Below are 26,816 nucleotides of genomic sequence, written 5' to 3'. Positions count from 1 at the left end.
CGATCCGCTTTCGCGTTCATCCTTCTCATCCTTTATCACAAAAGCATTAAAATTCGGTTCATGCTTGAAAATGGTGCATGAATTGGCCGAACCATCATGTTGCTTCACTTGATGCATTCATGCATACTTAGCCTAGAAGAAAAGCCATAGTTCATAAATGTGCAGCCCTTTAATATTCCTACATCTCCCTTGGCCGAATGAGGCTTGAATGTACCTTGAATACTTGAATGGATATCTTGGATATGCATGATACATGCATGAAACGTCCCAATGCATGTTCTTCCTTAATTACGGTCCATGAATCTTCAAATACATGTACATAAAATAGCCCCCACTTGCATGAACATCCCCAATACATGAATTCCTTCAAATGCCATCCATTGAACACTAGTTGTGCATGCATCCTTCCATACGATGTATTAAGCCATGCATGTACTTGCATTAATGGCTCCTTCATGTATTCGGTCACTTTGTGGAACTTAACTCAAGTTCATTTTAAATCCACTCATACTATTTATAAAAATTAAAATATATTTATATTATTTTTAACTTAATATTTAATAATTTTACTTTTTATTAAAATTTTATATATAGCCATCTTAACATTATAATAGTATTATAAATTTAATTTTTATTTGTTACAAATTAAGTAACATATAAAATTAACATAATATAAAATATTACAAACTAAAAAAAAGGGTCGGGACAAACTTAGGTTTTGAATGTTCAAGTATATAAAATTAACATAATATAAAATATTATAAACTAAAAAAATGGGTCGGGACAAACTTAGGTTTTGAATGTTCAAGTATATAAAATCAACATAATATAAAATATTACAAACTAAAAAAATGGGTCGGGACAAACTTAGGTTTTGAATGTTCAAGTACTAACTGAACCCATATGTTAAATGAGCCTAATTTTTTTGCCAAAACTTATTTTTTGAAATTAATATTTTTACCCAAATCCTCCAAAATTTCAAACGAGTCTTTGGGTTTGACAAAGAACCTGATTAAACTAAATTTATTATACTCTTTCCTTTTATTTAACAATACATTTATTAAAATTTTACTGCTCCTATAGGGATGATTATATATTAAAGTTTGATAAGTTATTTTATTCATAACCAAGTCAAGAAATTATCACTCCACACAATCGTATGCTTTTTCAAAATCTACTTTCAAAGATAACACCTCCGCTTCTTCACTTCTTTGAATATAATCCACAACTTCGTTACCACTAGAGCACAATTCAAAATTTATCAATCTGAAATAAAAGTAAAATTGACTTTTATCGATGGTTCTGAGGCAAGCTTCAAATCTATATAGTCAAAATTTTTCAATGGAGTTAGTGGACTTTATCTTAATTTAATTGAAAATAGCTCACAAGGTACAAATTGAACATACATAGACATCTCTTCTCCCCTTGTTTGAGTTGTTGAACTAAACTAACTTTATTCATATAATATTAAATTTACCCAAAATTTTCTTTTTCAACGAAAACAAAATTCCAAAAATACAAAAGTTAATGGAAGATAAAGAAGACATTGGATCTAGGTTTAGTTGTTTTGTAATAAGCTAAAAGGGATGCATTTGTTGCAGGGCATCCATATTTGTATCCTCAACATTTGGTAACTAAAGGGAGCTATGCTCAACATTCAACCAATCATTAGGTACTGAAACGTTTTCATTGAATGATAGTCTTACATAATGTACACAATATTGCCTAATAATTAGTTGTGTTTCCATGTGTTGGATTATTATTTGAAACACCTAAAGAGAAAATTGTATTTTTTTTTAAGTTGACACACACAAAAGTAAAAATAGAGAATAAAGAAAGCAACCAAGATGTTTACGCATTTCAGAACTCATCCTACATTTGTGTGCTTTGTCTAGAGATAAAATTACTATAAACTTCACAATACAATGAAATGATTTATGCCCAACCCTGCAAACTTGGTGCAACCTCACCTTTGTACAATTAAGTAAACACTCTTCCAACTTACTTTAGCTATGCAAGTGAAAATCAACACTCATAAGGTAGCACTCAAATAATAGTTACTTACTTCAAGATCAGCTGAATGAAGAATGCATACAGACTGACTCTCCAACCAAGAAAAAAATAAAAAGAAAGAACAAATGTGCATAGAGAGGAGGATTTCATGGGAGCACAATGCCATGGACAGATCAGCTAATGAAGAATGCATGTCCTGCTTTTTGGCTCTTCCATTGAACTCATGCTGAAAAAGAAGAAGCTTAGTTACGAGGTTATATTAGATCATTTGAAATTATGAGATTATTATGATTTTAAAAATGTAAAGCAATTAAGTAATTAACACCTATTTTTCTGCATCTAAATTCTTAAAGTTGTCAAATGCCTTTCGGAAAAATACAGGCCAATAGAATATCTGGGCAGATAAACAAACCAGTGTAGAAAGTATGGTCCCTGCTTTTTGTATTGCATGCTCTGAAGCACATAAGTGCTAAACGGAAGCCCGAAGGCTAACTGAAGCACATAAGTGCTAAACGGAAGCCCGAAGGCTAACTGAAGCTCACCAGAGCTGAACTGAAACCCCAAAAGGGTTAACTGAAACTCATATGAGTTAACGGAAGCTCGTAAGAGCTAAACAGAAAGCAAACACGAGAATTCGCAACAAATGCTGAATCTCAGTTTACTTGGGTAATTTACCGTCAATTCATCTTTTTCACTGAAAGATTGTACTTATTTCCTGCGTTCCGTTCCTCCGAAATTCTCAGTTCAATTTCATAACTTTTGTACATAATTTACTTATTTTCAACAATTAACATACATAAATATTAATCACCATTCATAAAATAATATTGAAATTTAATAATATTAACAAATGGTCACTAAATTTAGTTATATAAACTCACAAGTTCGATTTTTGTATTATAGCGATAATCATAATTTCATAATAAATATTCCAAATAAAATATTATATCGTTTCTAATTCAACACTTATCGATTATAATCGGGCATGTGATCAATTTATACACGAGTCATTCATATATTTTTGTATATTTTTTCCTCCTCCTCCTCTCCATCCACATCCTTAGTATAAACAACACACTTGTAGGTAACATTATCCATAATTTTCACTATCTACTTATGTGAATATTCAAGCTGTCCATCTGTGTCATAGTCACTAAATTATTTTTATCTTGAGCTACAGAACTTCAAATTAAGATCCATAAATTTTCCCAGAAATTAGACTCATATTTATTCTTACCATAAAAATTTCATAATTTTTGGTTGGGCCAATTAATACAGTTTATTCATTGAAGTCTCCCCTGTTCTGCTGTCTGACAGTTCCGACCCTTCTTCACTAAAAATTAATTATCTTCTCGTACAAGATTCGAATTATGTCCTCGTTTATTTCTATTTAAAATAGACTCATTCATGATTCTAAACATATAAATTTAAGCCCATAATTATTTTTATCCAATTTATGATGATTTTACAAAGTCAGAACAGGGGAACCTGAAATTATTCTGACATTATCTCACAAAATTTATCATATCTCATAATTTAAAATTACATTGCTTACATTAATTCTTCTATAAGAAACTAGACTCAATAAGCTTTAATTTCATATTTTATTCATCCTATAATTCCATTTTTACAATTTTTGGTGATTTTTCAAAGTTAAACTACTGCTGCTGTCCAAAAAAGTTTTAGTGCAAAATGTTGATTTCCATTTTACCCCAAATTTCACAATTCATACAATTCAGTCCTTGCTCAAATAACCCCTCAATTAAGATAATTTTCTCAATTAATACTTTTCCTAAACATTATAAGTTATTTCATAACTATTTAAATTCATAATTTCCACATAAAACTCTAACTTCAAACTCTTTTACTATTAGGTCCCAAACATTCACTTTCTATTCAATTCTTACAATAAAATCAACATATAAACAATTTAAAGCTCTAATTCCATGCCAAATCATCATATACTTCCAGAACATATGTATAGAAACTTTCAATTTCTTTCATAGAATCAAAAACTAATGAATTCAACAAGTGGACCTAGTTGTAAAAGTCACAAAAACACAAAAATTTCAAGAAATAATCAAGAATTGAACTTAATTGGAGTAAAAATATGAAAAACCAGCTTAATATAACTCCTCCATGGCCTTTTTCTGATGAGAATTCAGAAAAAAATAAAGAGAAATCTAGATAATTCCACTTTAGTCCTAGCTTTATTAAGTAAATTTTGCAATTTTCTAATTTTGCCCTTAATTTTCCTTATTTTCTTGCTGATTTCATGCCCTTGCCGTCCAGCCCAAATAGACCTTGGGTCTATTTTCCTTTTAAACCCTCTTTCTTTTATCAATTAAGCTATTTAATCATTTCCCACAATTTTACATTTGATACAATTTAGTCCTTTTTGTTCAATTAACTATCAGAACTTTAAAATTTCTTGACGAAAATTTAATACTAACATATTAACACTCCATAAATATTTATAAAAATATTTATGGCTCGATTTAAAATTCTCGAGGTCTCGATACCTTATTTTCGATTCTAATTATTTTAATATTTATTTTTAGTACACTAAATTAATAATATTTCCTACTCATTTGTCAGATTTAGTGATCTCGAATCACTGTTTCGACACCACTGAAAATTAGGCTGTTACACTTGATAATAACATGTCTAAAATAAATATTTTATTTCAAAAAAGTACTTTTTGACTGTAATGCTAATCACTCAAATCTTAAACCAAACCTTTTAAAAGTACTTCTCAGAAGTATTTTTCAAAAGCATTTTTCAAAAGCATTGCTAAACTAGCTCTTAATTTTTGAACTTAACAATTATTCTCATATTAAGACCTAAACTAGACAACTGTTCTCATGGCTTAGACTTTTCTTTTGTCCAAGTTAGTATCTAAACTTGGTAATTATTCTCATATTAGAGCCCTGAACCTTTTTTTAGAGACTAACTTGAACAAAAAAGGGCCCCAATGTGCAAACAATTGCCACGTTGAGGGACTAACTTGAAACAAAAAAGTTCAAGCTCTAATATAAGAACAATTATCAAATTCAAGCCCAAATAGTGCGTTAACCCCCTCCCCCCCCCCAAAAAAAAAAACCTTAAAATAACGTTAGCATTTAATGTATTATCAATGAAATTTTTTAATTTAACAAGTAGGCTTAAAATTCTATCACAGCTTTCATTAAAAAAATATTATTTAGCTTAAACCTCATATGTTGGTTTGATGGTCAGAGTGTTTACTGTCTTAGGTATGGCTTGGGTTCAAATTGTACTAGTTGTGTCGTTGTTAGGGTTTTGCCCTCCTATTGTAATTCACCAAAAAATAATATTTTGGTAAAAAATAAATTATTTTACTTCACCTTAAAGAGGTATGTGCCACCCATTTAACTTTGTTTGTTTAGTTTTTAAACTTCACGAAAATGTATGAAATAAAATTCCTTTAAAATAGAATAATAAATAAAATAAAAACATATAAAATAATTACTTGCACTGTACATTTGCAAATCATAACCCAAATTTTAAATTGTATTTTAAATTTCAAAGCATTCTAATTGAATTCTCAAGATTTCATAATCATACCAATTTGATTTTTTAGGATAAATGTCAAAATTATAATAAACTTTGATTTATTGTGCAATTTGATATATGAAATTTGATTTGATGCAATTAAACATGTATGAAACTTTAATTTTGATTCAATCATACACATTTAAAGAAATAAATACATCAATTTATTTTTTGTAGTGGATAAATATAATTATTTATTTATGCAATATATAAACATAAACATTGTTATATTAATAATTGTATTAATAATTTGTGAGAATTGGATCAAATCGAAGTTTCATGTATAAAATTACATAAAATCAAAATTCATGTATAAAATTACACATTAGGCCAAAGTTCATGTATAATTTTAAGATTTATCCCATTTTCTATTAACTTAACCATTAGCTTGAGCATTAGATGTTTACTCAACTTGAATCTAATATGTTAAAAAGAAGAAGAAATAATACTCTTAAATTTTATAACCTTGTCGTGTTTTTATTGTGTTAGAATCAAGTTATTAATGTGACGAGTACACAAGAATTGAAATTTAAAGACTAAATTGGTAATTATAAAAATAAATTAATTTTATAGATATAATACTAACACTTTAAAGACTTAATTCAAATATTTTAAAATTTACAAACTAATTTAAAATTTAAATAATAATTTGAGAATATTTAATAAAAAATTGTATATAAAAATATAAATAATACTATATATTTAAAAAATTTATAACACATTTATTTTTTATGTCATATATACATACAAAGCACGATTTATTTGCATATGTTAATTATGACAAAACTATATAAAAGTTAGGCATAAAAGAAACAAAAACTTAAAAAAACTTAGGCAAGCACTACTCAACCATCAAACACATTGATGAAATTGTAAAATGCAAATATCATTATATACATAATTTTATAATTTGAATTTAATGTGTTTAAAAAATAAATTTTATTATTTTTGTCATTTTTTAATACATTAAATTTAAATTATCAATGTAATGAGTACACATTTTTTTAAATTTTAAATCATCCTTATCATATTTAAATTGTTATTTAAAGTTTAAATTGACAATTAGACAAAGTACTAAATCATTTTATTGATACAATATTAATTAAAATATTTTAAATTTTATAAACCAATTTAAAATTTAAATAAATCTTATTGATATAATATTAATTAAAATATTTTAAAATTTAAATAGTATTCATGTTTGCATGATTGGTTTTTTTTTTTAATGGTTGTTTGAATAGATTAAATCGATTGATCAGATCAGTTGGACTGGAAATCAGTTGGGGTATTGATCTGAAAAATAATTTCGAACCAATTGAATTACAAATCGATATGAACCAAATCAAGAAAAAACTAGTTAAACTATTTTTTTAATTTTTTAATTATTTATTTAAATGAATTGGTTGGATCAACGAACTGATGATGGCGTGACCAGTTCAACCACCTGGCTCTAAAAACATTACTTTATTTTTTTTTTAGGTATTTTACATGCAAGATTTTCAAAATTAGGCCAATGGTTGAACCTAAAGGTACCCATGGATCGCCTTGGGCCAAGCCTAATCATGTTATTACTATACTTTATTCTTGCCCATAATAGCGCAACCTAAAATATGTATTTAAAATTTTATCCAAACCTGTCAATATTTGCAAAAGATTAACCTAAACTCATTTTAGGCCTGCCCATATTATTTTTAAAATTTTTAAAAAATATTTATATTATATTGTTTTAATATTTAATAATTTTATATATTTTTATTTATTGAATTTTTTATATAGTGATCTTAACATTATTTTAATGTTTACATTAGAGTAACATTATATATTTAGTATAAATTTATTTTTTAATGTGTTCTAAATTACATAATATAAAGTATTATAAACTTAAAAAAGTGCCGAGTTGGGTCAGACTTGAACATTCAAACTCAAGCTCGACTCATATTTGAAATGGGCCTAAATTTTTTTTCACAAACCTATTTTTAAAGCTTAATATTTTTACCTAAATCTTCCCAAGTTTCTAGTGAGCCTTCGAGCCTGAGTGAATAACCTGACTTATGAATAGGTTTAGTTGAACCGATCAAATCATTAGTTGAACGGTTCTAACCGATACATCTGTTTCAATTGAATAAATTATTTTAAATTAAAATAATATAAAAAATCGATTCAACCAACCAATTCAATTAAACTGATCTAATCATTTATTTTAAACCAATATTTAAATCGATTTTTAATCTAATCAACCTAATCAACCAATCCACTTCAATTTTAAAAATAATATCCTCATATTCAATTTACCGTCCACCTTGATTGACAAATACAAAGCACAATTCATTTTCACATGTTAATTAAGAAGTTAGGTATAAAAGAAAGCAAAAAAGCTTAAAAAACTTAGGCAAGCACCATCCGACCAGTATTTATCACGTGCACGAAATCCCCAATCTGTTTCCAAGCCCACCATATACTAACCTACACCTTGCTCTACCCTATTCCTCCCTCAACCCAATCAAAACACGCCACATAATATTCAAACTTCACATAATCCACGTCTTCTAAAATGTCTCCTTACGGGGCATCCTACGTGTCAGTTTCCCACTTCGAGAATTGTTTAGAAACGCGCACACACACTGCACCATCTTTAAACCGTTAAATAATATATTCTCACGCTCTGTTAGATCCGAAAGAAGTTTTTTTTTTTTTTTGGTAACGGAAAAAAGAACTGAAACCCTAAGATGAATTTTCCCGCCATGAACAACGGGAGACAAACTCCGGCGATGGAGACGGCGGCGAACTCGAGTTCGAGTGCTTTCTCGTTCATTTCGAAAGGGTGGAGAGAAGTACGTGATTCGGCCGATGCGGATTTACGGCTCATGAAAGACCGAGCGAACTCGTTCAAGAATATCGCAGCGAGTTTCGATAGGGAAATTGAGAACTTGATTAACTCTGCGACACCGACTTTTACGGTACCGCCGATCCGACAATCTTCGGAGATCGAATTCATGAAGAAACTTCATCCTAAGATATCGGAGTTTCGTCGGGTTTATTCGGCGCCGGAGATTAGCCGGAAAGTGATGGAGAAATGTGGACCGAGGGCGAACTTAGGGATAGACTTGTCGAGAATAAGGAGTACGATCGCGGCGGAGGTGTATGGAACCATGGAGGAGGATATGAAAGGAATTATCGAATTTAATAAGGTGAGGAGTGAGAAGCTTAACGAGGAAGGGCAATTTGGGGAATGGGAACCAATTCGAGTGTTGAAGACAAGGTTCAGGGAGTTTGAGAAGAAAAATTCGACAGTTGAAATTTTTGCTGGATTTAAGAATAATGAGATTGTGGAGAAAGTTAAGTCCAGTTTGGTAAGGTTCTGCTTTTGTAGTGGCTGAGACTTGAAACTACCTTTTCTTTTTTGATGTTGATTTATTTGTGTGAAGTAGTTAGGAGTTAATCTTTAAGTTTTAGAAGGGCATAAAATTAATGGATGCTTTATCCAGGGATTTTTTGTTGCAGAATACTCTAACTGGAACCTTTTAGGAAGTGGGGAATTTTGATTAATATAGAGTGCCTGCTTTAATTACAGACTTGAAGTGTTTAGGATACTGAATTGTCTAAACTAAATCAAAATGCTAGAAAATCTCAGAAGTCCATTGGAGGTTTTAATAAGCTTGACTGATTTTTTATGTTAAAAAATAATTTAATAGGTCTTGGAAGATTCATTCTCTTCCTAGTCAAGGGTTTGATTGAATCTTAGACCGTGACTATTAAGTGGGAAATTCTATTGTGTCATTTTTATTTTGGTTTCTTGGATGTTCTTTAAATCAGAATGGGCATGTCAGTGCTTTGAATGAAGATGGTGTGTTTATGATTTAAAAGGATATGAAAATTATGGTAATATTTGGATTCTAAGGCCTTCGTTAACTTGTAAACTATCCACCAAAATAAACACGGTAGTTATGGCTTTTAAAGGCCAAATCCAATGGACATTTTTTATTGTCTAGTAAGAAGACGATCAAATAATGGCTGCTTTAGAATTATTGTCTTAATCTATTGGTTCATATCCCCTGGCTATAGATGCAGTGAGTACTGTTGCAAAGAGCATGCTTCCAGACCTGAAGGGTAGTAAGGCTGGTTTTCCTGCTTTAGTTCTATTGCATTCATCGACCTCTAACAGTGAGTGGTAGCTTAGCCTAATTGGTTATTTGGTCCTTCTTTTACTTTGATACACTTAGTACTTCAAAAGTGGTATCTGAACTGATTCAATTTCCCTATTAGGAAGTACCATTTTCTTTTCTTACTGATTAGGCATTGTTCAGAAGAGCGATTAGGTCATGGTATTTAGGAGGAAGTATATACCTTTTCTTTTGACTAATCAATTACACCAGGGCAATTGAAACAAATATTCTTTAATTTGTATTATGGGAATCACTTACTCTTGGTGCCATGCTTATAAAGCATAAATTTATTTGTTTAGAAAATAAAGTTTTTGTGATGGAAAAAGTGATGTAACTTGAAGCATAATAATTTTAGTTTGCTCACCCTATAACATTCAATAAAAGCAGGAGTTTTGTTCTATTTGTTGCTAGACATCCAGCTCTAGTTTATGGTTTTTAGTTCTATGTTGAACATTTTAGCTTTCAAATCTTCTGTTTGTATATTCTAGATGTTTATGTTATGATCTTTTTATCTTGATTACTGTAATTTAAAAATCCTTTTGGAATGCGTGTTTATTTTGCAGAAAGCAATTTGCAAGGAGCCTCAAGAGTCAAAGGTTCCCCCGACTCTTCCTTTTAGTGATAAATTTTGATTTTCTTGATGCAGTCATGCCATTAATACAATTCTGCAAAAATTTTCTGTTTATTGTCAAGGACTTATGGAAGTTTACGGATACATCAATTTCATAACAATGTCATGCAATAATCATAAAAAGATATAAGGTTTTACAATTAAAATAGTTCTTTATTAAAGAATCAAGACTGAAACTCCGTTGTGATTTTAGGCAATAACTAGGCTGTCGAGTTGGGTCTTTTTAGCTACTGGATGCTTGCATTTATTGGATGGTTGGTTATTTGGTTTGGATTAGGACAGATTTTATAATTTTCTTTATATTCCTAGCTTAGCACCATTGGTGGGAATCCACATATGTATTTTAAAATAAATTCCTATCAAAAAGGCTTGAATTTTAATGAATACTTCATCCTCTACCGCATCTTTGACATTCCTCTATATTTTAAGGCTGCTTCTACTTTTTATCCTTCAATAGCCAATTCTTTGGGTTGATTAAAGCTTAACATCTCTTTACCTTGGGAATTGGAGAGCTTATCTAGCTGGAGAAGCAGCAAAACTGTGCTTGTTGAGTCCATGTAAAAATTTCAACGTCAAAGCAATTTCTTTTTGCTGATTGATGTCTTTTTTGCTTTGAACGAATATAAATCTATTTATTACCTCAAGTTTTGCGGCCACTTTAACTGAATATTTAATGTGTTTGAATTTATGGAAACATTTTCTTATCTCTGGAGTTTCAACCTATACCTTTTGTCCATGCGCTTTTGATTTTCAGTGGATGTGATAGATAATGCTGGTGCAAGCTATCATATGTCAATGGACTATACAAGTATAATGAACCAAATTTATCCGGTACAAGTATAAGCCACCATATGTCAACAGACTATGTATGTTCTGGAATTATTAGAAATAATGTTGGCTTCTGCAGTTATTTCTATTTTCTCACCTAGCATTAGCAATGCTTTCATCCTGGCCACCACATTATAAACATCTTTATTGGAGGATGGAGCCAACTCCTTTGGGATGGTTAATTTAAGCAAGGCCCAAACTTTTAATGGATATCATGCATATGCAAACATAATTGGATTTTAAGATGCTTGGTAAAATAGGTGTTGCGTTGCGCTGCATTGAATGCTTTTGTATTTTCCTGTTTGCTATAGGAAGTACCACCGCTGGATGTGCCGGAGTTATTAGCAGTTTTGGTCAGGCAGTCTGGGCTGTTTTTGGATCAATTTGGCATCAGAAGAAGTAAGTAGCTTTATCTCCCTTATTTTCGTTGAGTTCAAATTTTACATTCCTGATCACCTTTTGATGTGATCTATTAATCTTGTGAATGTGACTATATTTACTTGAAGGGTTCTGTTCTCTTGCTCCTGCTTTTATTATGATTTCCTTTGTAGGGCCGTTGTAGTTTGTATTTGAGTTCATATGTTCTGTCTATAAGAAAATTTTAAGAAAGCTTCATCTGTCCAATTTAACCAGGTGCTTTTTCTCCTGATTAAATTGGGGCAGCATCTTTAATTGCCATTTCTGTGAAACAGCATGAAATTTCAATCTTTGAAATAATATAGACATTGCTCTCTCTTCTGGGAGTAGTAAGGCTGAATAATTAACAGTCTTCTGTTCACCTTTCTGTGACCATTCATTCTAAGAGCAAGTGGTTTTTACTGTTTTCTTAAATGTGGTTTCAGATCTATGTGACAAGATAGTCGAAAACTTGTGCAGCAAACGGAAGAATCAACTTGTTTTGCGCTCCCTCGTTGCAGGAGAACCCCCTGCTGTTGACCCTGATAAGATTAATGATGAGTTGGATTTAAGGATAGCCAGTGTCCTTCAAAGTACAGGGCATTGCAGTGAGAGTGGTGGCTCTTGGACAGACTTCATGAAGCCTGATGTTACAGATGGGAAAAGGCATGTTGCCATTGTTACGACTGCCAGCCTTCCATGGATGACAGGAACTGCTGTGAACCCACTTTTTCGAGCAGCATACTTGGCAAAATCGGAAAAACAAAAAGTCACGCTCTTGGTTCCTTGGCTTTGCAGATCTGATCAAGAACTTGTTTATCCAAACAATCTCACTTTCTGTTCCCCAGAAGAGCAGGAAAATTATATACGTGACTGGCTCGAAGAAAGGGTTGGTTTTAAGGCTGATTTTAGAATCTCCTTTTATCCAGGAAAGGTAATCCTTGATGCACTACATTATGTTATATTTGATTATATCCATCAAACAGATTTTGTAAATGACATCTTCTTTGCATATTGTTTCTTAGTTTTCGAGAGAAAGGCGAAGCATAATACCTGCTGGAGATACTTCTCAGTTTATCCCATCAAAAGATGCTGACATTGCTATTTTGGAAGAACCAGAACACTTGAACTGGTACCATCACGGTAAACGCTGGACTGACAAATTCAACCATGTTGTTGGTATTGTCCACACAAATTACTTGGAATACATTAAGAGGGAGAAAAATGGTGCTCTACAAGCTTTCTTTGTGAAACACATCAACAATTTGGTCACTCGAGCACATTGCCACAAGGTGTGTATCAATTTTGTTTTATGCTTATGTGCATCTCTGAGCATAATTTTTTATCAGTCATTCAAAAGTCTTACGGTAAACTTAAGAATCATTCTTTGTTTGTTTGTTTGTGTTCACCCTTCAGGTTCTTCGTCTTTCTGCTGCAACTCAAGATATGCCAAAGTCTGTGATTTGCAATGTTCATGGTGTAAACCCAAAGTTTTTGAAAATAGGAGAAAAAGTTGCTGCGGAAAGGGAACTTGGGCAGCAAGCTTTTTCTAAAGGTGCATACTTCTTAGGCAAGATGGTTTGGGCAAAAGGATACAAAGAGCTGATAGATTTACTGGCAAAGCACAAGAATGATCTTGACGGTTTCAAGTTGGACGTCTACGGGAATGGTGAGGATGCACATGAAGTTCAGAGTACTGCTAAGAGGTTGGATTTGAATCTTAATTTTCAAAAAGGAAGGGACCATGCAGATGATTCTCTTCACGGGTAAGGATCCTCTAGGCAAGTTAACCATTGTTTTGGCATGGTTATTCTGTGTAACTTTCTAACATTATCTCCTTGTCCCGAAGGTACAAAGTCTTCATAAACCCTAGTGTCAGTGACGTGCTCTGCACAGCTACTGCGGAAGCGCTTGCAATGGGAAAATTCGTAGTATGTGCAGACCATCCATCGAACGAGTTCTTCAGCTCATTTCCCAACTGTCTAACTTACAAGTCACCTGAAGACTTTGTTGCTAAAGTGAAAGAAGCACTAGCAAATGAGCCTCAACCCCTTACACCAGAACAAAGATACAACCTATCATGGGAGGCTGCAACTAAAAGATTTATTGAATATTCAGAGGTCGACAGAATCTTGAATAACGAACATAGTGGTACAATGATTAGAAAATCAAACGGAAAACTAATTGCAAGATCGGTTTCAATGCCAACCCTCTCAGAGATGGTCGATGGAGGAATAGCATTTGCTCACTATTGTCTCACAGGGAATGAATTCCTTCGACTTTGCACTGGAGCAATACCAGGTACTCGGGATTACGGAAGACAACATTGTAAAGACCTTCATCTCTTACCTCCACAAGTCGAAAGTCCAATCTATGGCTGGTAAGTAGATGTAGAAACTATACTGACAATGAGCTACTAACCATGGTTGTTAGTATAAAGGTTTTTTTTTTTTTTTTTATACTTCAGTTTAAGATATTCTTGTCCCGGACTTAGTCTCGTTGGTTTATGCAGTTATCTTTAAGAAGTAGCATCCAGCAAGTCCGAAGTTCGGATTCCATCGTGCCTTCTTTCATTCGAAGAAAAAAAAAAATACAATATATTAGTTTCTGAGGACTGGTATCTATATAGCCTTTCCACTATTGTTTCATAGATTACAAATATATAGATAGATAGATGATGAAATTGAATGATTCTCTGTTGTAAGTAAATTATGATTTTAGATGTCAGCGCAAGCTGTGTAATAAAATGGTGGCAATTTTCCATGTTATTGTACCTTCTTTAGGGTTCATCTTTTCTGGGTTTAATTTGGCTCTTAATTTTACTGGTGAAAAATGTGTGCAATCAAACTAATAATTGAGCTTATGGTATAATTAAACAGAGTTATGAAGTTAATTTTAAAAAAATTAAAATAATACATTTTATAATTAAAATTTTAAAAAATATTATTAAAATATTAGTTTGAGTTGATGGCGCTTGATCTGATCAAATTTGCAATAAGTTAGAATTTGATTATAAAATGCTTGACAACTCGAACCTGTCTAATTTAAACTCTAATTGGCCTAAACTTGAAACTAAATTGTATTTGAAGCAATTTTGTCAAGGACTAAATTTTGGTCCAAACTTGACGCGCCTAATATTGTTTTAAGGGAGGATTTGTCGTTTCACCTTATTAATGACACTAAGTGAATTAAGAGGTGGAGTTCATAGATCGGGGGCACAAGAGGCGGAGTTGTTTATAGATCGGGAGCGCCTCATCATATACCTATCCAAAGAATTGAAAAGTTTGCAAACTTTGAACCATACTTTAAATGAGGCATGAGAGCAAATTTGGTGCCACTTGCTTGGCCTCTAAGTTAATAAAGTTTGGACACAAAATCCTTGATAAAAATGATATTATATTTATTAAAAAGGTTGTTAATTCATGATATCTTACCATTTTTTTCTAAAGAAAAAAATCCTCAAATAAATCTAAACCCAAAATAACAATTTAAAATAATTTAAATCTATAATAACGTGACCTAAAAACTCCAACATCAAAATAAATATTAAAAAACACACAAAACAACCTAAAATACTTCGAAAATTGTAAAATTCAAATTAACATAATCTAGATTGATTTAATTCGAAACCAATGTCACGTGCCCAATTGATGGATCTACCTTCAACAAAACTAGTCTCGAAGGGATTGGGCCAATTGAATTTATTGGACACAAAAATTTTGGGTTTGGGTTTGCCATAGCTACGGTTCTCACAGTCCAATATTTGATTTTCCTCAACCATCTTCTTTGAGATTCATTTCTTCTTCTACCTCTCTGTCACACAAATTTTGAAAACCTTCATTTCACACCAAATCAAAGATCGGATCCAACAATCGCCACTGAACCCGAAGCTATATATACTCCAATCTCAATTCCTTCTCCAAAGCCTCCGAGTTAACTCGCTTTCTGAAAATCTCAATCGACTCATTAGCTTTCAGCAAAACGACAATCGTCGGAGAGGGCGAGAGTGATGGCGGATCCGGCCAGCACGCCACTTGGCAAAATGCTATTGGAGGAGATCACTCCTGTTGTTATGGTACTCTGTACTCCATACGTAGAAGAATCTTGCCTTAAGAACGGTCTTTCCTTAATTCAATTGCTCTCACCTTTCTGCGACTTCACCAACATTGACGGTGAGTAATTCAAATATATGTGTGTGTGTGTGTGTGTGTGTGTGTGTATATACATACGGATTTTAATATGTACAATTATACGTATTTTTGTATATGCGTGTCTAACATTTTAGGTGATTTCTTGTTTTGTTGCTTTTTTTTTTTTTTTTTTACTTATCTGAGATTTTTGGTGGTAGTGCCTGTACGGACGGCGAGTGATCAACCCTACAGGCTGAGGAAGTTCAAATTGCGCTTGTTTTACTCCTCTGATATTCGACAACCGAATCTCGAGGTAATTTTCTATTGCTATCACTAGTTTTGTAGCTTAATTATGTAGTGGGATTGTTATAAAATAAATGTTTTAATCAGTTGAATTCAAATTGGTGGATAACGAAATTTTGGTTATTTAGGAACGTAATTAACAACACTAGTAGGCTAGTAGGTGAGTTGGCAGCTACTGAGAGAACTATTTCGGTTTAAATAGACCTGGCATTGATTCCTGAGTTTGATTAACTATTTTATTGTTGGAGTAAATTGGAATAATGGTTGATTTGAGGGATTATATTACATTGCAAGATGATTTAGTTGATTTGATTCAAGCTCCACAGTGCATGTGCATGTTATAGTTGGTTTCTTATGTTGAATATAAATGTTGATCTCCTAGGTAGCAAAGGAAAGGCTAAAGAAGGTTATTACCCATGTGGGAGAGAAAAATTTTCTCGAATCTTCTGACCCATCTCAAGTTAACAATCTTCTCTCTAGTAAGTTTACATTTGATTTTGATATTTTTAGTATATTAGCAGTTTTCCTTGGTGGTTAGTTTTTTGTTCTTAATATACTATTGAGATTGTCTGATTTCATTGCATGCCCTTTTTTTGTGGTTTTATAAAACTTCACCTTGCTGCTTTGATTTATATATGGTAATTTTTATTTTTATTTTTGTTTTGCAGGGCCTGAGTCTGAAATGTTACCATCATGGTTTCAGTTTTTTAACAAAGAGCTTGTACGTACCTTGTCTTTTTCAGATCATGAAGCTTTTGACCATCCTGTGGCATGTAAGCTTTGGAAATTTATCAGATAAATTTCTTGCTTTTTTTCATGTTGATATTGTTAAGATCTACTAATCTTGTTTCTTTCACTCACGGCTTCTGTTAAATGTTTATTCTAGAAATTCCATTCAGTTGTTGATTGTTTCTTGTCCAAAATGATTTCTAGGCCTTTTGGTTGTTTCGTCGAAGGATGATGAACCCGTAAACAGATTTGTAGACCTCTTTAACACCAACAAATTGCCTTCTCTTCTCAATGACGGTGCAATGGACCCAAAGATAATGAAGCATTACTTACTTTTGCACGATAATCAAGATGGCCCTTTCAATAAGTATGCCAGACTTTCTTTTCTGGTTATGTTTGAAATTATTAAGTGCAATGAGCATGACAATGATGCTGTTGAATACTGATATATATAATTTCAGAAGAACATGCATGCCTTTTTTGGCTTAACCTTATATTTTTCTGTTTTAAGTTGGTGGAGCAATGTCCAGATATATATCTATTCTTCCTCACTTTTCTTATTAGGACACGTAAAGGGTGCATGTAAGGCTTGAAAGGATATTTCAGTTCAACATAATTGAATGCATTAGATTTATCAACCAGTTGTACGAGTTCTGAGATGAAGCCATGTGGAAAATAAGCAAGAACCTGGGTTTGAAGAGCAAAAAACCTGGAATGAGATTCCCATCATGTATGAGAAACCTATTACATGGAATAAGACAAATGAAATGATTTTAGTAGAAAACATCCTTGAAGAAGCATGTAGGAAATGGATCACCTTAATGTAAAAATTGGAATAGACTGACACTTGTTGAGGCTGGGGAAGCTCAATTTCAGGCCAATTTGGTCTCTATTCATGCCATTCAGGATTTTCTCATATGTTCTGCTTGGTCGAGGGATAGTGTTGATAACATAATCAACAAAAAGGAAGCTAAAGACCTGATATAGATTGAACAATAATAATTTTATACATTGAAGTTAACTCAGCAGATGCCATGTGAGTGCAGTGAATGTATGATAAGATATTCAGTGCAGCCAGCTGACCACTTTGTTTAATTCCATTTTTGTTTGCAGGGCTACTAAACTTTTGGCAGACATGAGAAATGCATTTGGACAAAATGACTGTCAAATAATTTGCTTTAACTCTTCTCAAGATGGGAAAATCCATCATCAAGATAATCCTTGGGCCCCATTTGTAAATTACTTGACTTTGAGGGATTATTATGTTTCAGTTATTTACTTGTTCATTGGAAAATGTTAGCTGAATCTTATGTTGGTTCAGGGTGCCAGTGAAAGTATATGATAAAGTCAGTCTAATGCTTTAATTCATGTACTTTTGTGACAGAAATCTGATGCTTTACCTACTGAAAATCTTGGTTGTTTCCTCAATCTTGATGACTTGAACGAGGTAACTTTTCTAACACCTTCTTGGGTACTTTCGTTTGTAATTCTACTTATGCTTGTATAATTTGGTAACAGATAAAGGATTTTATGCAAGAATTATCATCTAAACATATCATTCCTTACATGGAACAAAAGATACGTGTGTTGAACCAACAGGTATTTTAACTCACAAACATTCTTCCTTGTGTTCATATCAGAATTTCAATGTATTGCTTTTTTTAAAAAAGATTATTTCTCAGATTATATTCTTATTCCTCTCATTATTTTTCATATTAAAATTAGGTTTCTGCTACAAGGAAAGGTTTTAGGAACCAAATTAAAAATTTGTGGTGGAGGAAGGGGAAAGAAGATACAATAGACACCCCTAATGGTCCTGTGTAAGTGATGCTGTTCATTCATTGAGATTCGAGTCTGTTTCTAGTTTCTTCTCGAGTTTATCCTAATTTAGTTTTATTTTCTCTGTTTATAGGTATACCTTTAATTCAATTGAATCTCAGATTAGAATCTTAGGTGACTATGCATTCATGTTAGGAGACTATGAACTTGCACTATCGAATTATCGCCTAATTTCCACCGATTACAAGCTTGATAAAGCCTGGAAGCGCTATGCTGGTGTGCAGGTTGCATCAATTCTCTCTTTTTCATTTTTTTTAATACCATTTTCTCTGTTCTTTATGTTTATTCTTTTTCTGTTTCTTTACTGGCTTGGCTGTCATTAAATGGAGAACACAGATTGCTGTTTATTCTCATTGTAATAGATCTCATGAAAGTTTTTTTGCTGTATATTTGGGCTTGCTTCTGGATTTATTATACCTATTTTGCAACCTTATCATGTCTTGTTCATTTCTTCAGGAGATGATGGGGCTTACATACTTCTTGCTTGATCAATCAAGAAAAGACGCAGAGTATTGCATGGAAAATGCATTTAATACTTATTTAGTATGTATAGTTCTTGGCTCCTTTTTTTTTTTCTTGTAACTATTTTAGGCTTTAGAACTGAATATAGTCCGTCCGATATGGCTATCTATAACATGGAACCTTTGGTTTTCAAGCTGAAGAAGAGAATTGATTCACCTGATAAGTATGAAAGATCGGAACTGCTAAATTTAAGTGCACTAATTCTAGATATCATCATTATTTTTGTGTATATTAAAGTATCTGTTTGATATGCCATTTCTGCCTCAAACTATCAACATCTTTAACATCCTTTTGCTATAGTTAGCATGGGTACTTCCTTTTAGATTAACAGTTAGGTTTGAACTGTGAATTAGATTTCTTTGGCTGCTGGGATTGAAGAAGTTATTATGCGAATGACATAGGACAAATTTGGCAAAGTCTTCTGCATGTGATTTGCTGTGGATGGGGGTTGTGGCTTGTAATAGCTTGGTCAGATTGAAGTTGTTTTTGTCATAAGCCAGTGGTAAACTTAGTGGGTTCTCCATCAGTGAAGAAAACCCCTTGGCGCATGAAAAATGTCCTTCATTGTTGTTTCCTTATATACTGGTCCAGATGATAACGAGTAAAGAATTTATGGTCTTGGGGATGATATGGGAATTTTTGTTTTGCTAGAATGAGCTAGGCCTTATATTGTTTTGTGTAAGTAATTAGGATCAAGTGTGGTGACGGTCATGACAATTAGGAATGGTTGATATCAAGATAACTTTAATATGTAGCAAATTCCAATTGAGTGTTAATACCTCCCATTGATTTTTCTGTTTCTTTTATTATTCAATTCATGCAGAAACTTGGATCAGCTGGCCGACGAAATGCTACTAGATGTGGTCTCTGGTGGGCAGAGATGCTGAAGACAAGAGATCAGCTTAAAGAAGCTGCTACTGTTTATTTTCGCATTTGTGGTGAGGTAATGTTCTATTTCCTTGGAGTTGCTTTGGGTGAGTGCATATTATCTGCCACTCACAACTTTTTTTATTTTTTTCCCTTAGGATACTTTACATTCGGCTGTGATGCTTGAGCAAGCATCTTTTTGCTACTTGTTATCAAAACCACCAATGTTGCATAAATATGGGTTTCATCTTGTTCTCTCTGGTGATCATTACAAAAAATGTGATCAGGTTATCCAAAACCCTCAAGTATTGTGAGAATATATCAAATCCTCCCTCTTCTAAAATTTTACCATCTCTTCTTCTGCAGATTAAACATGCAATTTGCACATATAGAAGTGCTATTCCTGTTTATAAGGGAACCACTTGGAGTCTCATCAAAGATCACGTTCATTTCCACATTGGACAGTAAGCTACATATATGGTGCAGCTGGGCTCCTATATGAATGTAGTGGTTGCAGAGTTTTATTGTGGTATTTTTCTAATAAAACTCACTTGCTATAGGTGGTATGCTTTACTTGGCATGTATGATGTTGCTGTCACTCATATGTTGGAGGTCTTGGCCAGCACTCATCAGTCAAAGACAACGCAGGAGCTCTTTCTTAGAGATTTTCTTCAGATTGTCCAGGTGGATTAGAAGTTAATTTGATTTCTGTTATGCTTTGTTGGCTGAGGAATCCAAATTTACAGGAGCTTCTTAGATCATAGAAAATCTACCCTATGTTTGGAAAGTGGGTTTGTCTAATTAGTTTGTTAGGTGCGTGCAAGTTTAACAGGATTGTCTAATTACTACTTTTTTTTTTTTTCATGGATGATACAGAAAACTGGGAAGACATTTGAGGTGCTCAAACTTCAGTTGCCTGTTATCAACATTTCCTCCCTTAAGGTCATTTTTGAAGATCAGAGAACTAATGCATCTGCTGCAGCTGTAAGTTTTGTTCTTGTCTTGAATAGTGATTTTTTGCTCAATGTTAATGGATGATGTCATAGACTCATACATATTTCATTTTTTTTCAGGCTAGTGTCAAAGAAAGTTTATGGCGTTCACTGGAGGAGGACATGATCCCATCGTCTACTGCCAGGTCCAACTGGCTGGAATTACAGTCAAAGATTATACCAAGAAAGTATAAAGAATCAAATATTTGTGTGGCAGGAGGTATGAAGATTTTAGTACAATATATAATGTTAATAATTGTTTTCTAAACTTAGAGTACTGTCAAGACAATATTAGAAGGTTTCTGGTTGGTGGCTGGTTCAAATTCCGCTATTTAGCAACAAAGTATACTGCAGATGTTAGAAATTGGGGTCAGCTTCATAGTTTATTATTTCTAAACTAACTGTATAGGCCAAAACTTAAACCAAGATACAGACTAAGATCCTTTACTGCAAAATTTTGGGTTCAAGTTCCATTTTGCTTTATGCAAAATCTATTTACCAACCTATTCTTCATATTAGGGAATCCATTTCTACAACTTTGTCTTTTCAATCTATGGAGTATGACATGATATTAGGATTTTAGAGTAGAATGCATGAAATTGACTCATATATGCTACATGCACTTATATTCTTTATGTTGGCAATGATTCCATTGACAGTGAATGAGATTTGTCTAAGTATTTATTGTTCAATTCAGCTGTCTTGTACTGTTCCTTTCCTAACATAGTGTCAAGGATTTTGCATTCCTGGGGAGGAATATTAGATTCAACTACTAAATTGAAATCTAAATCTTTTACTCATAGTAATATAAGATGGTCATTTCTTAGATAACAAAGAGAATACGTAAGAGGCATAATTTATTGTTGCATTAATGGAATTTTTTTTTTTTGATATATTCTTCTTCTTCTTCTTCATCTGTTTGCAGAAGCATTAAAAGTGGCTATTGAATTTAAAAACCCTCTACAAATCCGTATTTCTGTCTCAAGTGTTTCTTTGATGTGTGAGCTCTCTGCAAATCCTGAAGAAGGCAAGCTGCCAAAGTCTGTTACCTTTTTCTTTTGGCCTTTGTTCCTTTCAACTCTATATTGATTAAATTGGTTTTGAATTATCACACAGATGCTAATAGTTCGAACAATGAGGTCCAGAATAATGAAGACAGAACATCAACCTCCTCTGGGTATGTGTTTTTCTATTCCTGTATACAGGTGTATGTATATATGCATACATGCATTTACAGTATTCCTCCTGTTGGGAGGTTCCAATATTTTATTGCTGTATGCAACTGCTGATATAGGTGTTTTGCATAATGACTGCAGGGATATTAACTCATGTTTGATTTTATCTGAGGTTGACTTTTCCTTAGAAGGGGGTGAAACAACTGTGGTGCGTATTTTACAAGAATACTTGAATATTTTATAGATGGGAGTGTTGGTATGAATTGTTATCTACGTCAGTTATACTTGTGAAGATTTCTTAATGTTTAATTGGTTTTATGGACTGTTATAGATTTATTGTATTGTGTAGGAAAGTGAAATTATGAGGAAGAGCAGCTATATCACCTAATTGATGTTCTTATCTATGGTGCAGTGTAATTAAAACGCTTTTCTCATTAGTTACTAAAATTTTCTGAACATTTCTGTATCTTATTTTCAGGTGCAACTAACTGTTACTCCAAGAATAGAAGGCATTCTGAAAATTGTTGGTGTGAAATGGAAATTGTCAAGTGCCGTCGTGGGTTTATGTAATTTTGAGTTTAACCCTGTGAACAAAAGCGTTGTCAGGGGAAGAAGGAAACAGCATTCTCCTAGCAGTGACTTGAAGTTTCTAGTGATTAAGGTGCTTGTGTTTCATCTAAACCTGCTTTTATTTTAGTCTCCCTTGCTCCATCTCTCTTGTGGAATTGCATCTAACTTACACTGTTTTTTTATGAATGTCTAGAGTCTACCCAGACTTGAGGGTTTTATTCATTCTTTACCAGAAAAAACCTATGCGGGTGACTTACGGCCTCTTGTGTTGGAACTAAGTAACCAATCAAAATTTCCTGTCAAGGTACAGTTTTCTTTACTCATTTTAGTATTATAATCTTTCTATATTGCTTCTGACTGAGTTAGTTTCAACCAACTTTATTTCATTCTAAAAAATTTCAATTTGATGAAGGTGGACCATTGGTCTGACCATGATCAATGGTTAAACCACGAGCCATATTTTGTGGTTACCTACTACTATGTTCTTTCATAAAACAGTGAAATTATGTTAAACTATCAAGTACTTTTTCTTGGCAAGAATCCCTAATGCTTAGCTTAGCTTAGCTTGTAAAGATTGGTATGCCCATATGGTTTGTATTGCTTGGTCTAGCCTCAAGTGAAGCCTGAGCTCCGAAGGGATTAATTAATGTGGTTTTCCTTCATATAAGTAAATTCAAACTTGTTTTGTGTCTTCTATAACATGAATTATTTTAATGGTTATTTGTTCTATAACATGGGTTATTACAATGTTTTCGATAGAACCTAAAGATGAAGATCAGCAATCCTAGATTTCTATATGCTGGGAACCAAAAGGAGTTGAATGCAGACTTTCCTGCATGCTTAAAAAAGAAGATGAATGTTGAGAAAAGCGGCAGTCATGCTAATGTTAATAAAACATTGCAGAATTTGTTTCACTTTCCCGAGGTAATGTTTCACTGTGTATGTTTTGTTGAATATTATATCAAGTCGGTTGTACCTCGTGGTTTTTCATTCATATATTTTACATTTGTCTATGCTTCAGGACATATCCGTGCAGGAGGAAACATCATTATCATGGCCCCTTTGGTTTCACGCTGCTGTTCCTGGAAGTATTCCTTTGTACATTACAATATATTACGAAATGGAAGGTGTATCAAGCATCATGAAATATCGCACTCTACGCATGCATTATAATTTGCAGGTAAGTTCTTGAACAGAGAAGGCTGTTCTTCTCTGTTTATTAAAGAAGCTATGTATATTTCAAATGGTCATTTAAGAGGTCATACGTGTTTTTTGCCTCATTTAATATCTGTTTACTACTTGGCTATTCTAATTTATTCTCTTCATTTCTGCTAGGTTTTACCTTCATTGGATGTATCGTTTCAACTTAGTACTCGCCCATCAAGATCGCAAGAGTTCCTCTTGCGCATGGATGTTGTCAACAAGACGAGTTCCGAATGTTTCCAGGTTCATCAGTTGTCGTCTGTTGGGCAGCAATGGGAAATCTCATTGCTTCAACCTGTCGATAGCATCTTACCTTCTCAGTCTTTATTTGCTGGCCAGTCACTTTCGTGTTTCTTCATGCTTAAGGTTGGTACAACTATACAAGTACTTACACCTTGGATTATTCATCTGGTCTAAAATATTTATCTACTAATTGTCCTCCTTTTAATTTGTTCATCGAAGTTTTATACTACTGTGCTGTTACATCTGCAAAGCCATCATTAGGTGACTTTTGTGAGGCTTTGGCTTGAGGGTGTTTGATCAAATGCCTTCCTATTGGTACTATGGGACAATATAATAACTTTAAATCATGATGGTGTACCTTTGAACCTAAACCAACTTCGATGCCCATTGATAAAAACCTGACAAACTGTAAAAACGATTGCAATCCATAATGGAGTAACTTGATCTCTAACCTTGTAGATTTTGCATAAGTTGCAATTCTACCTTGTATTTGTCTATGAACGTTATCCCGTTTTAGAATAATTATGTATTGCCTACATATTTTCTTGTTAAAGATTTATTTGTCATCTCGAGTTCATCTATTGCCGAGTAATATTTGTTTGTTTCTTTCAGCATTCACCAGTTGACTTAATTATACTCAAAATTTCCCTTCAGGATCGCAGGAGGTCATCAACTTCTGAAGATAGTATCCCTTCTCTTTCACATATTCAAAGTGACGTAAGGTTGGGCCCTCAGGATAACAGTGAAGCCTTCTTTGATGTATCGAGTTCACCTTTGGCCGATTTCCATGACTGTGAAAGATCATCCCAGGGAATGTCATCTCAGGTTGTAATTTTCTTGCCCTTGCGTTTTTTGTTTGTATAACAATCAACCAGAATGTCATATCCTTATGTTGATTATTATACTTCATCATTACCATTAGAGTTAAAATTTGACTTGGGTTAGATTTTCTCATATCTATATCACCATTTCATTCTCCACTCTCAAGCTTGTATTAACAATGATGTCTCGTGTTTTTAGATAAATAGATCGGATTGGTTATTTGTCAATTCTTTCAATCTTTTACACTAGCTAGCTCATAGTTTTGGCTTTTATATTTTTCATGTACCAGGGGTGTGAATATAAAGTTGATTTCGTGTTCATCGCTCAACTGCCGAAGGGTAATCGTGATTCCAGTTCTAATGCACCACTTGTGTTTTCCCATCATGCTTGTGATTGCAGGTAAGGCTCGGGCAACCACAATAACTTTTAGGTTAATATAATTTTTTGTCCCCTAAACTTGGCAACTAGGCCTACGTTGGTACTTGTACTTGACAATTAGGTCCAGTTTGATCCTTGAACTTGAAAAAATTGTAAAAGTTTGACGATGTGGTACTCTAAGATTGTACCACATCATCACCTAGAAAAAAAAAAGTGGACATAATGACATGGCACAATTTCAAAAAACCATGTCCTCTTTAACTTTTATGTTTTTCCAAGTTTAGATATCAAAATAGACCTAGTTATGAAGTTTAAGTACCAAAGTGGACAAAAAAAAAGTACAGGTACCAAAGTGGTCGTAGTTGCAAAGTTTAAGAGCTAAAAATTGTATTAACTTTTAATGAATTGTTAGATGCCATTTAATTCTGATGATTCTCTTTGTTTCAATGTCCTTTTTTCTTTTTCGGTCTTTTGGTAGTCCTTCTAGCATGAGTCCGATATCATGGTTAGTAGACGGACCTCGAACCATTCAACATAACTTCTCGGCTCCTCTATGTGAAGTAAACTTGAAGATGACTATAACCAACTCATCCGATGCCATTGCATCCGTCCATATCAACACCTTCGATTCCCCTAGTAGTAACAACCAACCGATCAACGATGCCACCACATCTCAGCCTCCAGAACACCAATCAGGGTGGTCAGAAATTCCCATCGTGAACGATACAAAGATCATCACAACTGAAGCCCTCACAACCCGTGTTCCCAAATCATTATCCCTCGAAAGTGTCCCCCAATACATTTGGTCAGGCACAAGCTCCACTAAACTCGTACTTCAACCTCGGTCAACAGCTGAAATCCCTCTTCAGATTTGTGTTTTCACTCCCGGGATATACGACTTATCAAACTACGTCTTAAATTGGATCCTTACGCCTGTTAACGACGGAGAAAACCAAGGAGAAGCAAACAAGTCATCCGGAGTTTGCCAGGGATATCCGTATTACCTATCCGTGCTCGAATCTAATTTTAAAGATTAGTTTAATGATTTTTTTACCAGTTTTATTTTATATGCACCATTACTCACGAGATGTTTGGTTGTAGTAATTTTTGTAACTTTTTTTTTTTTTCACATTTATGGTGCCTTAAAATGTATAATTCTTGGTATAATAGGAATTTGAGAAGGTAGGAGATGAATACATTTTTTTAATTTGCAAAACAACAATAAGGGTAAAATTAAATTTTTTTAAAAAAATTGTTTAATTTTGTCATTGATTCATGTGAATGAACTGAGAATTTTTAAGATATTTGGTTTTTGTTCGCTTACATTTGTTTATTAAGTTTAATAAATGAATAATAAACAAGATTTTGATGTTCATAAGTAAGCTTTTTAAATAAATGATTTAAAGCACATTTATTATTAGATTGTTTTAGATGATTAA

At 33.1% G+C, this 26,816-nt stretch overlaps 2 protein-coding genes across 2 annotated transcripts; both read left to right on the top strand.

Annotated features, from left to right (window-relative positions):
• Positions 1-8,128: 8,128 nt before the first annotated feature.
• On the top strand, positions 8,129-14,409 carry LOC108470625 (digalactosyldiacylglycerol synthase 1, chloroplastic-like). The gene is made up of 8 exons (XM_017771989.2): positions 8,129-8,936; positions 10,313-10,345; positions 11,520-11,607; positions 12,051-12,538; positions 12,630-12,896; positions 13,021-13,370; positions 13,454-13,984; positions 14,117-14,409. Exons 1-8 carry the CDS (start codon positions 8,313-8,315, stop codon positions 14,124-14,126), a joined length of 2,391 nt encoding a protein of 796 aa, XP_017627478.1. The 5' UTR covers positions 8,129-8,312; the 3' UTR covers positions 14,127-14,409.
• Positions 14,410-15,307: 898 nt separating this feature from the next.
• LOC108474048 (uncharacterized) lies at positions 15,308-26,571 on the top strand. Its single transcript, XM_017775932.2, has 28 exons — positions 15,308-15,776; positions 15,953-16,047; positions 16,420-16,516; positions 16,706-16,810; positions 16,971-17,133; positions 17,880-18,000; positions 18,151-18,213; positions 18,285-18,365; positions 18,492-18,586; positions 18,679-18,829; positions 19,062-19,148; positions 19,951-20,070; positions 20,153-20,281; positions 20,361-20,458; positions 20,555-20,678; positions 20,871-20,978; positions 21,068-21,206; positions 21,912-22,013; positions 22,103-22,163; positions 22,303-22,369; positions 22,640-22,822; positions 22,925-23,035; positions 23,491-23,655; positions 23,753-23,911; positions 24,067-24,300; positions 24,832-25,002; positions 25,289-25,398; positions 25,856-26,571. The coding sequence occupies exons 1-28, from the start codon at positions 15,614-15,616 to the stop codon at positions 26,412-26,414; spliced, it is 3,861 nt and encodes a 1,286-aa protein (XP_017631421.1). The 5' UTR covers positions 15,308-15,613; the 3' UTR covers positions 26,415-26,571.
• Positions 26,572-26,816: the final 245 nt, after the last annotated feature.

This window comes from Gossypium arboreum, chromosome 11 (assembly GCF_025698485.1).
Source record: "Gossypium arboreum isolate Shixiya-1 chromosome 11, ASM2569848v2, whole genome shotgun sequence".
NCBI classification, from domain to species: Eukaryota; Viridiplantae; Streptophyta; class Magnoliopsida; order Malvales; family Malvaceae; genus Gossypium; species Gossypium arboreum.
This window is presented reverse-complemented; position numbering and strand designations above follow the sequence as displayed.